The 15,103-nt window shown below is 34.8% G+C and overlaps 1 protein-coding gene across 1 annotated transcript; it reads left to right on the forward strand.

Moving 5' to 3' along the window:
• Nucleotides 1-846: 846 nt before the first annotated feature.
• TfIIB (transcription factor IIB) lies at nt 847-14,227 on the forward strand. The gene is made up of 7 exons (XM_067109188.1): nt 847-1,265; nt 3,917-4,027; nt 5,043-5,229; nt 5,657-5,770; nt 7,505-7,606; nt 7,754-8,008; nt 8,896-14,227. Exons 1-7 carry the CDS (start codon nt 1,252-1,254, stop codon nt 9,055-9,057), a joined length of 945 nt encoding a protein of 314 aa, XP_066965289.1. The 5' UTR covers nt 847-1,251; the 3' UTR covers nt 9,058-14,227.
• The last annotated feature ends 876 nt before the right edge of the window (nt 14,228-15,103 follow it).

Genomic DNA, 15,103 nt, shown 5'->3' on the forward strand with positions numbered 1-15,103 from the left:
AATTAACAAAACGAATGAGAAAAGCTAGTAAAACTGTTTTTAGTGAAATAGCTCTGCATCCAACTCGAACAGCATACAGTGCCCGCAACTGTGTTGTGGAGTGCGCGCTAAGGAACCAGGAACTAAAATATTGTTATCAGATATCAGATGACTGATGTTACAGTAACACAATTATGTTTGTTTGCGGGAAAACAGGAGGTTAGTAATCACGGATGAGGTAATAAAAAAAGAAAGCTATAAATGTGGCGTTATAAGTGCTAATGAATTTCGTGGAAGCACGCAATTGGCCTGTTTATGTAACCATTTGGTAATAATATTGAAGGAGATTGCGTTATGAGGCAAAGTATAAATTAAAGTAAAGGCAAGGGTACATTGACAGATGGAGTCTCGAGAAGTTTTTTTTCTAAATAATGGTAGTACCTCTGGCAAAGCTAGAATACATGGAGAGATAGTTGGACCATGTTTCCTTATCAGATGAAGGGATATATAGGTTGAATATTCCTTTGCATACATTAATCGAACTTTTACCACAAGATTGCATAAGATGGCTGCAAGAGAGAGAGAGAGAGAGAGAGAGAGAGAGAGAGAGAGAGAGAGAGAGAGAGAGAGAGAGAGAGAGAGAGAGAGAGATGGAATATTCCAGATACAATTTAGCAAGAGTAAATACTGTAGTACTTTCGATAGTCACTCTCCAGGAGAAATATTTAATCCGTTCCACTGAAAGCTAAGGTTGCACCTTCAAGATTACACTATTACCTATAAGAAATACTAAAGCAAGTTTCTTGGGAGCGAGAAAACGAAAGTACGTTAGAATTACCTCACATTATCACATATACGTTCAACCTCAGTGGTATTTAACGAGGTGTAGTGGTAAATGATTAAGCAGTGCATCGCAGTCCATCAAGGAGCTGCGTAGAAATCCTTATTACATTTTGATGACCATATTATTATCTGGAAAAAAATTGGCAGTCTGGTATTAATGTGAAGGTGTTTCTATGATAAAATACTTTCGAATCTGAAACAGGACGGGGAAACGTTTCGACGTGTTCACTACTCTAATTCTTCGCTAAAAACCCTATCTTTTAACGACTCATTTTTGTATATGCGGCCGTTGAAAATTCGATATGAATAAAATAGTAACATTGCAAGATTAAATTTGCTTTTTAAATGAGGTTATGTGAGTTGCTTCCACACAAGAATCAAGGATATTTATTTCTGTTTAAGTGAAGAGAACAGTCCTACATACCAAAAATGGCGTCTCCAAGGTATGTTTTGTGAAATTTGCGTTTAATCCTTCAGTTAAAATGACCAGAGATCTGGTGTTATTTTCGTGTAAGCGTGTGTTAGAGAATATTTTAGGTATTGACAGTTTGTGCGGATAGCACATTATGATTTACAATGTTAATTTAGGACCATTTTGATATTTTGCTAGAACAGGACTTTCAAGTCAAAGCAACAGTTGTTGAAAGCGTAAAATGTTTTTGTTCTGCCTCAATGGCTCGAGGCGAGATCAGAACAAGCACGTAGCCTTATACGCTCACACTGCTGCCAACGTTAATTGTTTGATGCAGTTTGTAAGCGTATAAGAATGGTTTATAGGCCTACTTTGTTAGACTTAGACGAACCATTGTTTTCTAAGAGACAGGTTTTGCCCAACTTCCTTCGGTAACCTTGGGCTTAAGGCTGGACGTAGGTTCTATCTGCCGTTTTAATTCCGTCGTGGATAATGGAGATTGGTGGGTCAGGCCTGTAATATGTTATTTTTAGATTTTATTGAAGGGAACTCGGCATATTTTACAGCTTAACTGGTACGGATTATCTAGGCCTCAGATCTAGACCTGTGGAAATAACCTATAGGCGAAGAACTTCAGTTTAGCATTAGCTTAGTTCAAACTATTCTAACCTTAACAAACTCGGGATCTTCATCATCATCCAAGTTGATTTCCATGTCCTGATGGACCTTAGGCTATTTGGTCCATGTGGAGGGTGCCTTATAGCCTAGCCTGTTTGTCAGTTTCAGTTTAGCCAATGGGTTTCTTGAATAACATTTTACTCTGATGTAATTTGTATTTGATTGTGTCTTTAATGATTTAAGTTTTGGGTAAATGTAAAGAAGGCCTCACGAAGATTTAGTGTATTAATATAATTTTTTGGTCATCTTTTGGAAGACTTCAGCCAGCCTTTTCAAAAGACTCCAGCTAGCCATTTTTGCATGGAAAACCATTTTGGGTTTTTCATGCAAAATTGGCTAGGAAATGATAAGGCACTAAAAGAACCTAAAAATACCAAAACTAATGTACCTTGTGGGTGTTTACTGTTACAATTTTGCTGTATTAGTTATGGAGGGGGAAGGGGGGCCGGTATTGTCTTATAAAATAAGTCGTAATTTGATTAATTATTTTTCTCTGCCATTAAGTATTTGCGAAGGTTATGAATTGAGAAGAAATTTTTTGTTTTGATGTGTTTTACCCAAGAAAAATATAAATTATAATGTGGGAGGTGGCTAGAGTCTTCCAAAAAATAACTGAGAAATTTGCCATCTTCTGTTTATTTTTGACCTTGTTTATTACCAGCCCCTAGGGGTGAAAGTAAAAATATAGACAAAAGGCTGTGGATTTCTTGTTTTCTTGGTAAACTTCATAAATTACCTCACCTTTACTGCATTATGTGCACCATTTTGTACTGTACATTGTTTAGCTAAAAAATTATATTAAAAAATATATATTTGTACAGCCAGCTTCTTTACTTTTACCAAGTTTTCGCATATTTTTTACATTCACAGGGCATGTTATTGAATAGTGTCTTATGTAGATTATTCAAAGGTTTTTTCTAACTTTTTTTTTCTTACATCTTGGCTCCTTAATGTAGATACTCCTATATGTATTCCTCATGGTGGTATACAGTGAACCCCCCGTATTCGCGGGGGATGCGTCCCACACCCCCCCCGCGAATAGGTCAAATCCGCGAATGCTTAAAACCCCTCTAAAAACACTTAGAACTGCCCATTTTGATAGCTTAAAGCAAGAAAAACCCTGTAAAAATGCTTATACCTGAGTATTTTAATAGTTTGATCACAAAAAGTGCATTTATTTGTGAAAAATATATGAAAATACAGTAATTAGTGAGTATTTCTCGGTGAAAAATACCGCGAACGGGCGAATTTTCCGCGAACGATGGCTAGATATGTTCCACAGAGAAACCCGCGAATGTGTGAGTCCGCGAACCCTGAGAACGCGAATACGGGGGTTTACTGTATCTCTGTTCGGTATCGATTAGATTTTTGCAAGATTTTATGTTCAAAAGGTAGGCTAGTATATTATGGTACAGTATTGCTCTTTTCCATGATCAGTTTTATACACTGTGTCATATGAATTACAAGTGTTTAACCTGTGATCTCTGGCACCCCTTGGACATACCAGTACCAATCTTTAGTACATTTGTTTTGCTTATGACATATTTCTATCACTTGTAATGTTGTATTACATGATGTCTCACATACACATTATAGCACTTATTGCATATTCACGTATTTACTCGTAGCCTATCTGCGGTGAGCAATTGGAGATGTAATGTTTCATCACTTTGGTGTAGATTTGTCAGTTTCTATATACTTTACAATTTGAATCCCATTCTAGATTAGCTTTAGGTCTTTTTTCAGGTCACGTGACATTCTTCAAGTGTTTATTCTTGTGGAGGTCACGTGATAAAGAAAGGCATTTTATGCTCACATTTGATTATTGTACTTTCCTTTATATTTAATGCTGTTTTAGGATTTGTGATAACCTACAGTGTACACTATGCTTTGATACTGTTTTTTGGTATTGTGCATTAGAATTAGATTTATTTTGCCAGTTTTTTATTATTGCTAAGATGCTGTTACAACTGAATGAAAAATTAAAATGGATCTTTTTTGCAGGGGAAGATTCAATGAAGTATGCTGTCCCCAGCATCCAGATGCTCATCTTATCGAAGATTACCGTGCCGGAGACCAGATTTGCTCAGAATGTGGCCTTGTTGTAGGGGACAGGTAATTAAAGAATCATTTTGTTCACTGAATAGATTTCTTACTTTTTTTTTTCTTAGTTCAATCCATAATTCAAGATTAACTATAATTAATTGTGTGTCTGTGTGCCCTGCCTGTCTTTTGGAAAGCTTGCATTCAGTGAACATGTTTTATTCCTTTTGCTTCCTATGGTGACTGCATTTATTTTTCTTTGTTATAAAGAGTTACATATTTTTGTCGAGACATGGGAGGAGGAGTTGGGTTCTTTGCATTTGTTTCATTCTGAAGGAGGAGACTATAGTGACTGAAGAGCTTAAAACTTGGTTGTGATTTTCTTAATAATACTAATGATAATAATAGTAATAATGATGATGATGATAACAATAATGAAAGTTTTCCTTAAAGGTATACAGGTAGTCCCCTGTTATCGGTGGGGGTTCCTTTCTGACAGCATGACGATGAGCAAAAATCGCCGATAACCAAAAATCGATGATTTTCAGAGCTTATCGGTACTGAAAACTGCTAATTTTCAGTTATTGGCACCTCTGTTAGGTATGTATTGGCCAATACGTGATTATTGGTACCGATAAGCGGAAGTTGGTGCATATCGGCGCCGAAAATTGCTGATTTTTGTTGCTAGACAAGCCCAGAAAAACTGGATCATCGATAACCGAGCCCACTGATAACCGGGGACTGCCTTTAGCCTACTGAGGGTTAACTGCTTCTAAATTGATATAGTACTAGGTAGTTAACATTAGGTAGTCTGAAGTTTTGTTGAGTGCTTGTCCAGGTGGTCAGTTTGCAAGTACATGCATTTGTAAAATATTTAAGTTTAAAAAAGATCACAACTTTGAATGTAGCAGTGGTATTACTATGTGCTGTTGCTGCCAGATATATACTCTGAGAGAGTGATATTGTACTAAACATGTGGTAAATGTTTATAGTCCTTCTTTACATTTTCACCTCAATTTTGTAAAGCGTTAATAGGCTTTCTTCGTTATTTTTCTCCTGATTGTGATTTTTTTCACTATGATTACAGGGTTATAGATGTAGGTTCTGAGTGGCGTACCTTCAGCAATGAGAAGGCAAACAGTGATCCCTCTCGTGTTGGTGGGGCAGAAAATCCACTTCTAAATGGCTCTGACTTGTCCACCATCATTGGTCCAGGAGCTGGAGGTGCTGGGTTTGATGCATTTGGTGGTCCAAGATATCAGAACAGAAGATCTGTAAGATTCTCTTTGTATTACTTACAAAAGATGATACACTTAGTTGTAGAACAGGATAAAAATCATTCTGTGATCATAATTAATGGCAGTCTTCTGATATGCATATACTGTACATTGCAACCAACTATGATTTTAGGTATTCGTAATATGTACAGGATATCTATGTATAAATAGGATTTGTGTCCCATATATGTGATGCCCATTGACCTTTTTCACTTCCTTGAAGCCAACTTAGGAGTGGCGAGTATTAATGGATTTCCTTATCCTCTGAAAACATATAGATTGAATAACTGTAATTATTATTGTAACTTTAATACTTACTGTTTTTTAAGTCTTTCATGAGATTACATTAGATAAAAAGAAATGTTTGGTTATGGTATAAGGTTTTTGAATTAATTTATCTAATAATGTTATTTTGATTTTTCAGATGAGCAGTTCAGACAGAGCCCTCATTAATGCTTTCAGGGAAATAGCCAATATGGCAGACAAGATCAATCTTCCAAAAGCTATTGTAGACAGGGCTAATGTTCTCTTTAAACAAGTAAGTACAATAAAAGGTTGCATAAGAATATTTTGAGTTTTGCTGTTTTGGTATGTTAGTTGTCCTCTTGATTCACTAATTATTTTTCTTGTTAGTTAAGGGTTGTTTTATGATACTTTAATTATTAATTGACTGCTCTTTAAGGATTATCACTGTGCAATAATTAGGCATTTCATAGGACAAAAATGTTCCAAGACACTTTAGCCCCCCTTGAAGAAAACAAAATGAAACTAGTCTGTCAATAAAACTGCTCTTACTTGGGTGGATCCAGTGGTCCTTAGACATTTGTGACCCTTTCTTAGTGCCTCTAGAATGTGCATCTTGGGCAGCAATTACTGTGCTCTTCAAAGCTTAAATCTTGAGCTATATTTCAATGTTTTCTCTTGTCTTGTAGTTCATTACATAAGTTTCTGTTTTATTTGTATATATTTGTGACCGAACTTTTTCCTTGGTTTTGAATTTACAACAAATTTCATGGACTCTTTATTCTTTTTTCCCCTCTTCAAAATGTACAGGTTTATTTGAAAAGCAAAATTTATTTGTAAAACCATTACTGTACTTATACTGTAATTGGAGTGCCCACCCCCCAACCAATTAGTAAAGGTTCATGGGTCAGATGATTTAGAGACTTAGGCTGAAATGCTTTGGAACCTTGGATCCACCCTCACCTCTTGGGTGTTTAATACTGACTCATTTTATGTATTATTCTTCAGGAAGGACTGAAGCATTTGGAAACTGTTCTGTTGCAATGAATGTGCTAGATTATCAGTAATGAGTTTTTCAAAATACTGTTTATTGAAAACAGGTGTTTGATATTTGAGTGGTAGGCCATTTTACTTGTCTTAGTTCATTTGTAAAGATAATTGTGTACCAAGATTATGAATATTTGTTGATTGATAATGATATTAATAATGGTTCAGTAAGATAGATTTGAAAATAGGAATGCGAGTTAAAAAGACTTCTTGCTTATACGAATATTCTTGTTTATGTGGTGTGTGTAATTACCTGATTGTCAGCAGGTGTTAAAAGTTACTGTTGTTGTCTAGTCTACAGAGCATTAATGTATGTGTAGGAATCACAGCTTACTGTAAAATTCAAAGAACTTCAGTAAAATGCTCTTGCAGAAGGTATATTGTATCTGTGCTAGTGGTTTCCACTCTGTTTTTTCTGCCCTATTTAGGCTTAGAAAATGGATATTGCTGTATTAGGACCAACTATCTTGGTGGCTTATACATGATAAACTATTAAAATTGACATAACATTTGTTTGTCTTTCTTGGTATTGAATTGTTTTTGGGGACCTGCAATGGAAATTTTTGAAGTTATTTATGTTTGTGTTACTGATACCAACAGTTATAAGAAAATAGATGAAAAAGAGGGTGTTGAATAGAAAGCTACTCAGATTACTATACTTATTAATTGTATTAGATCTTAATTATCAGTAGAAACTGGGGAATGTATGGCAGATGTAAAAGGCACGACTGTGTAATGCATTATATGTGTAGGAATGTAATAGACTTGGGGCAAGTGTTTGATGACGAGCATCAACTGTGTGTGTGTTTGTAACATAAATTCTGCAGTATAGGAAGTGTGTGTGCAATAGCTATTTGTGTTCTGCTGCTAATGTATGTGATAGAAATGTTTTAAGGATTTGTAGACTCTCGAGTGTGGTTTCTCTTTTTTTTATTTGAGAAGATTTTGTAACTTGAATTATAGTATTTCATTTGTGTTTCAGGTCCATGATGGGAAAAATCTTAAAGGACGAAGTAATGACGCCATTGCTTCAGCTTCTCTTTATATTGCATGCCGACAAGAAGGAGTCCCTCGTACATTCAAGGTACAGTAATGAGAGAGCATAGCTGTATGTTGTTGTGAATTGTATCTATAAATACTGTAATTAGATTTGCCTTCCCATCTTTTTTTTAATACTGTCACTATATGCTATTTGCAGTTTTGTTATATCGTATGTTTTTTATGATTTCAGGAAATTTGTGCTGTAAGTAAAATTAGCAAGAAGGAAATTGGCCGTTGTTTCAAATTGATCTTGAAAGCTTTGGAAACTCAGGTTGACCTTATTACCACTGGAGATTTCATGTCAAGATTTTGTTCTAACTTGGGTCTGCCAGCTTCAGTCCAAAAGGGTGCCACTCATATAGCAAGAAAAGCTGTTGATTTGGACATTGTTCCTGGAAGATCACCTATCTCTGTAGCTGCAGCAGCCATTTACATGGCATCACAGGTAGAGACTTTTTTTTTTTTTGTGTTGATATATATATACAGTGTACTTATATAATACTACTTTGTTGAATGTGTTTTATGTTATGTAAGCTTAGATTATAAACATGCAGTATTTACACCCAAAATCAGACCATTCTCTTACAAAGGTCTTACAGTAGTTGTATACTCTGATATTTTAATTCTCCTGCTCTTAATCATCAGAGATACATTTGTATGAGTCTTAAATGTTATTTTCGTTGATCTAGATTATCTTTTACCAGAGCCTGGTTTAACCAATTACTGTACTTATTAAAGATGTTCACATATGAGTAAGAAGTATACACAGTTTGCTTTTATTTGTATTAATGACTTTAGTGGGAAATAGTCCCAGTAGCTATCATTACAATTTGATGGATAGATTGATAGTTGTGTTGTGATGTTAACTACCTATGTAAGTACAGTTGGAAAGGGAAAATGTCAATGACTGCATCAGCACTCTGTGTAACATCTGTGCTTCTACACTGGTGCAGTTTAGTGTTATTGTGTGTAACATCTGTTATTGTCAACAAGTGCCAGAAACTGTTGATTTTTTATTTAGATTCTGGATATTGTCTTTTACCTGAAAACCTTTTAGAAAAATATTTTTATTTTTCATAAAAAAAGTAACTTTTTCTACAGAATTTTCTTGGATGTTGTCATATTGTGAGTGAATAAGTTAGCTTCAGTACTTAGTGTTAATTTTTATTATACAAAATCCTGTAAATAACTTCCCTTGGTCATATTAAATTTTTAGTATACAAAACCTTGCTAATAACTTCCCTTACCCATACTCAACATTTGTTATGTAATATTCGGGTTTTTTACAGCATGAAATTAAAGTCAGTCCTTTGGTTTTTCCGTGTATTTCAGGCCTCAGAGGATAAGAAAACGCAAAAGGAAATTGGTGACATAGCAGGTGTTGCTGATGTGACCATAAGACAGTCGTACAAATTAATGTACCCAAAAGCTAAAGAACTCTTTCCAGAGGATTTCAAGTTTGTCACGCCAGTCGATCAGCTTCCACAACTATAAAACTTTTTCGTGTGATGAGTCTTCCTTGGTTTTTTCATCGTCATTTAGAAAAGTTACATTAAGGTAGGGAGTATTAATGTGCCACTGCACTGCATGGGCCTTTTTCATGCCATGACAAGCCATTTAGTGGGTAATTTTAACTTTTCTGTACAATTCTTACTACAAGGAAATAGTGTTCACGTTGGGTAGAGTCATACATGGCATTAGGTAAGGAACAAGGGGAGGAAAAGTTTCAGTTGAGTTTCTTAGTAGTTCTGAAGTGTATGGTATTGATGATGACACTCTAAGCTCCAGGTGTACCATATTTATTTAAATGCATGTTGTATTTATTCCCAGAAGAGAAAGTGCTATGGTATATATTTGTTGTGGATGTTTTTATGTTAATAAAAGTGTGTTGATTTTTCTTGGAAGATACGTAAGTAGGATTTTATGCAGCCAGAAGCTGAAAATGCAGGTGCTGTCAAGAGCTCTGATTTGAGTTGGCTGGAGTTGTCTCTTTTACGCAGATATATACTGTTAATACTATTTTTAAATTGGGGGTTTTCTGTTTCATTATAACGTTGCGCTTCATACTGTGGGAAGTGGAAAAGTAATGATGATTAGGTGAATTTAACAAAGCTGTGGTATTATGCTCTCATAGTACAGTAATTGAATTTACTGAAATTGAGTGTTCATAAGGTCCAGCCTTTTTATCGGTTATTGTCATTTTGGAAATGCAGAGTTTTTGTGGTCATGTTCTTGTTCCTTTTATTCAGTAGTTAGTGCTTGTGTTCCAGTAAATGTGGTTTTCTTCTCTCTCTGTTGTCATGGAGTTCATATTTTGTATTGCCCATTGATTGGCAGATTGGAGTGAAATGCTGAGAAAAAAAATAAAGTCCTGATGTAGTTTCTAAATTTGACATACAATTATTGTATTTTTACTGTAGTAGGTGTACATATTTAAGTTAGAAAGGAGGCTAGTATTTTCCCCCCCTGAAATGTGGCCTTTGATATTTTTTCTCTTTAGTAGTTTTCACTTACATTAAGGGCGTTGTGGTTATTGTTGTACTTTCGTTTCCAGTAGCTAGCAGTTTTTTTTATCTGGTTAGACACATAATAGCTCACTTTGATAGTCATACAGTTAGTCTATCATGGAAAATGTAGCATGCAAGAAATTAGCGTCGGTTAGATGTCGGGCAGAGTGGAAATTTTACTTTTTAATATCTTGAGCTTTGTAGGTCTCTCCACGACACTAAATTTTATGTGATCAGTACAGTTATCTGCAAAGTTTTACTTTCTTCAGTCATCTGCAGTGAAGCTTTTAAGGAAAGATCATTTTTGAGCTCATTGCACTTCAGGAAACTTACCCATACGCTTCTTCTTTTAGAGTGTTGATCCTCATTTGTAGAAGAATGGTGGCCTTGGTGAAATAAATTCTCCTGAGTGGTTTAGGTCATGGATTCATTGTATATAGTGGTACACACAAATGTCACAATTTGAGCATTACTTGTTTATAGTCACTTAAAGATGGTGAACGAATAGGAAGGTATATCGTTCTTTATGCTCATCTTAAAGGTGCAAGATGGTAAACTGTAAATCTTTAGGTGAAGGTCATTAATGCAAGTGTGCTGCTGTCATGACCATTGTTTTCAGTTTACCATTTTGATATTTCAAGACTATTTTTTGTGATTGACATTGAATATATATGTATTCTATATATTTTTAACAATATACAGATCCCACCTCTTCATTTTATTAGCTTGAAGTTGTTTGGAAATAAGGGAAGAATGGACTGGTGTCAAGATTTTTTCCTTCTTTTCAAATTAAAACACGTTACAATCACATACTATGTGATAGTAGTCGAATTTGTCTGTATTCTCCTTCCAGGTGCAAAAATATTTTATACGAGTACAATTTGTAATCTTTGGCCTTTTGAATGTTGTTTAAAGGAACTCTATAACTGGAAGTGTAAGGCATACAAGTTAAGTTTGGGTCCGTTTAGATTTTTTCTTTATTGCAGTGCTTCTTAAGGCCATGTTATATTAGTGGGTATAATTTTTTTATTTTGATCTCTGACCCTGCAGTATGCACTTACTCAGTCCCTTAAACAATACTTTAGCCTTTTTTTTTTTGTTACATAGAAGATGAGAACTGTGATGACATAGCATAGTCTTATCTGTTACCATATTTCTCTATGGTAGGGATTTTAATGTATTAGATTCACAGGTATGGAAATAATATTCCACTGAACTCAGTTTGTGCAGAAAACAAGATTTTATGCAGATTTGTATCTTTCAGTTAGTAGTAACCCTATGTGACCAGTCAACCCCCAAAAACATGCAAAAATGGGATGTTAAGGTTCTGTTGTAAATCCATATCATTGTTAGTTTTGTCATTTGTTTGGTTTTAAATCTGAGATGGAAGGTGGTTTAGATATTTTAAGGCTGGTTTTATTAGGTAATTGAAAAACATCGTGAAGCTAGTGTTTTTCCCGAGCATAGCACAACAATGAAGCCTACAGTGTTTTTGGTATGTACTGGCAACAGTATGTCACCAACATCATGATCATCATTATCAACATTTTTATATGGGATTGTCCTTTGTGAGCTTAAGACGTAAAAAGAGTTAGCATTATAGTGTAGTATAGCCGGAACTGTTATGAATAACTGACTCACTAAGTTTGCTTTAATAAATTTCAGTCTTTCATAACTGTTTATAGTCCTATTTGTTATAGGGGTTAGTTTTTCTGAGCATACTGTTTTGTGTTCTCTTATGCTGTAGTAGCTTCATTACTCTGAAGCAGGATAACAAGACTACCTTAATGCATCATTTCTCAACTTGCTTTAAATCACCATCAAAGATTTCTTCTTGGAAACTAGAGCGAACCAAGTCACAGAAATTGGAGAGCCACATGGGAAGAGGTCAGAGGGAATGGGTAGATAGAAAGGGCAGAAAGCAATGCTGCTTAGGGGCCAATAATTTTTACTCTATTTCTTATAAGGTTCATGTTTGCACTACTTCCTATATATTCATAATAGGAGTAGACTACAAGACATCACTTTTCTGCTGCTAAGTCAAACTTAAAGATAATGAAATTCTTGATGAGTTAATATTTCTCTGGTGGTAGTGTATCTCTCACTTGTAACATTGTTTTTGTGAGCTGTCATGGCTTGTTCTTTTTTCATACTCAGTGAGATGAGTGGATGAGGATATATGTAGATGTTTAGCAAGATTTAAAACAAATCCATTTCAGATTTACTGCTTCAGCCTTGGCAAAGAAAATTTGTCTTTGCTAGTTTTCTTACCAAAAACTTATTTCATTTCATCTTCATGAAAATTTTTCGTCACCTGTTGTATATCCTATGGCAGCATCAAAATCAAATATTTATCAGTCAAGTGTCAGGTTGTATTATTCATTTGTCAGCTTATTTGGAAAATATTTAAGCCAGTCCTTTCCATCTCAGGATTAGTATCTATTAAGGTTGAAAACTTTGAGTGAGAATATTGGGTACAAATGAAAGTCTTGGAATTTTTCTTCATTTTTGTCTTTGTGTCAAGTACAATGTGTTTGTTTATCCTTTTACTTGGATCACACCAGAAATTAAGTTGATTTGAGGTAGTTTTTTTTAAGTAACATTGTTTTTTGCTCTAGTCATCTTTTTAGACGTTTCAGATATGCCAGAAAAAATTGCAGTCAAATGCAGTCGGGAATTATTGTTGTATATATTACTTACTGTTTGACAAGGGAATAAGTATCTTTTATTATATCCGAGAGTGTTGCTAATAGTGTTTTCTTCCCACTTGAGGTTAGTAAAGGTAATGATGCACATATACATTTAATTTTATGCTTGACAGGCTTAATTCACCCTCGTCAGCCTCCCAAATATTGTGTCTCAAAAATACATCGGTATTTCTACATCGTATTGGAAAAGGAGGCTTTTGAAATTGTCTTATTCTGAATAACATTATGTGGATGATGATCTGCAGATGGTTTTTTTGAAAAGTCACTGGATAACACAAGAGTAAAGGTACATCTTTGTAAATTATGCTGAAGCCCACATTAATATTTTTCTGTCTTTGCACTTCTGTGACTTTTCACGTTTCTCTTGTGACTTGTGCCACAATGGGTGATTAAATTAGCACCAGGTCATAGTCATATTTTGACAAATGGATTGAGTTGCAAAATATTTTAATAGTCCTGATGAAAAATACCTCAAATCTCAATCCAAGCTTCTGTTCTGTAATTTGGTTTCTCTTGAAATAAGGCCAGCCTTTGGAAGAGAATTGTAACTGGTCTGGGTAGTACTTTTATCTAGCAAGGATAATTAGCTTTACTGTAAACGAAGACTAGACATCTCTAGTGAATAGAGTTTTGGGTGAACAGTTTCTTTGATTAATCATTATACATACAGTAATCCACATATGCATAATTGGATTTTTCTGTGTTTCACTAAGCAAGGTACAATGTGTGCTGTTGAGTTTAATAGTGCAGTTTACAGAGTTGACGATTTTATGATAAAGTTAATTACTTTTTTTTATTATTACCGAATTTAGACCATAACTAACCCACTTTACAGTCTTGAAATGAGAACTTCATTATGCACAACTTCATATGTTTGCTATGAATTCTTCCTCCACATGCTTAGAATCCCTCAGAGTCCCTTCTTTTTACTCCATTCCAACTTTTGTAGTATTTAAATGCAATCCATGGCAGTGTTGTAGTCCATAGACTGGTCTGGTAGAGCTCATCGATGATATCAATAATCATGTTTAATCTGCATCATTTAATTCAAGGTACAGTACATAGAATGGTATTTAAATGGTAAGTAAACATAAAAACTTTGACATTTTGAACAGTGGTCGTCTCACATGACACTGAAAGGTGTGATTCCTCATGATTATTGATTTTTGCAGAGAAAATTTCCTTTTTTAGTACTGTAACATAGCTACTGTTTGTGTCTTTTAAGTGCTTTATAGCTTTGAAATAGGCTCTATTTTTGTAATGGATTTGCTTTATGGATTACAAGTATGTAAATGATACTATAATCTGATCTCATAAAATTTTAGGACTGGATCACAAAGGGTTATATTTATTAGTACGAGTACTAAGAAAATTTCTTAAACTGTAGAACCACTCATGCAATAATATTTATTTTGCATTTGTATTGAAAGTAAATAAAGATGATAAAAAGGCTTTCATTATCCTCTGTAAAGAAACGGCCAAGGTCAAATTCATAAGACTTGGATTTTGTTGTTGCTTTGCCTGAGTTTGCTGTATTCGGATTTGGTATTGTTTACAATTGGAACATCACGTGCCTCTCTTGCGAAAACCAAGCTTCTGGCTAGTTGACCAAAGTGGAAGGTTTGCCATCAAGTTCTGCTTGGAGTGCTAAGCCTTGCATTGACAACCATAAGACGTGGGTGTCGTAAATGATGTTGCCACACTTCTCTATTCCAGTGCTCTTATTCATTATTGTTGTGAGATTAAGCTGTTCCTATACCAGCTCTCCTTTTTTTGTCTAAAAATGAGATATGTTTCTTGTATCTTATTCTTTTTTTTATATTTCTTGCAGAGACTTCTTCCTTGCTCTTGCACTTGTGATATCACTTCTTGTATTTCCACACATTAACTCAGTCAAATTTTAAACCAATCACTGTAAGAACTTTGCAAAGAAATTCTTTGCGGTGCCAAATCCAGCTTTTTTTATGTGCTTTGAATAACACATCCAAAGTTGGAATTTCGTGTTCGTATGTTTTGTCCTAAGAACAACTTCATCAAAGTGTGTCATTTTCTTTTGTTTTCTCAAAAAATAGCAGTTTCAAATTCTGTGTTTTCCCTTCCCAAACATTGTACTCCATGATCAAAGTTCTGCCTAGTAGTGTGATTTTCTTCCTCATATTAAAATATTGGTAGACTTGAACGTCACTCCTCGGACCTGAACACACACTGATGTAGTGGGGAGCCTTCCATTTTGAGATGTCACAGTTGGGTATACAGCTAATTAGTGTAAAGTTACTAACTTTCCTGACACAATGTAAAGCTGTGGCAAAGTGTCTATGACATCTA

This window comes from Macrobrachium rosenbergii, chromosome 9, assembly GCF_040412425.1.
Source record: "Macrobrachium rosenbergii isolate ZJJX-2024 chromosome 9, ASM4041242v1, whole genome shotgun sequence".
Taxonomy (NCBI): Eukaryota; Metazoa; Arthropoda; class Malacostraca; order Decapoda; family Palaemonidae; genus Macrobrachium; species Macrobrachium rosenbergii.

What these genes read in the sequence shown, in the direction of transcription:
- TfIIB (XM_067109188.1), top strand. An exon ending in GGCCTTGTTGTAGGGGACAG is followed by an intron (nt 4,028 to 5,042) that starts GTAATTAAAGAA and finishes CTATGATTACAG; the next exon opens with GGTTATAGATGTAGGTTCTG. An exon ending in CTAATGTTCTCTTTAAACAA is followed by an intron (nt 5,771 to 7,504) that starts GTAAGTACAATA and finishes TTTGTGTTTCAG; the next exon opens with GTCCATGATGGGAAAAATCT.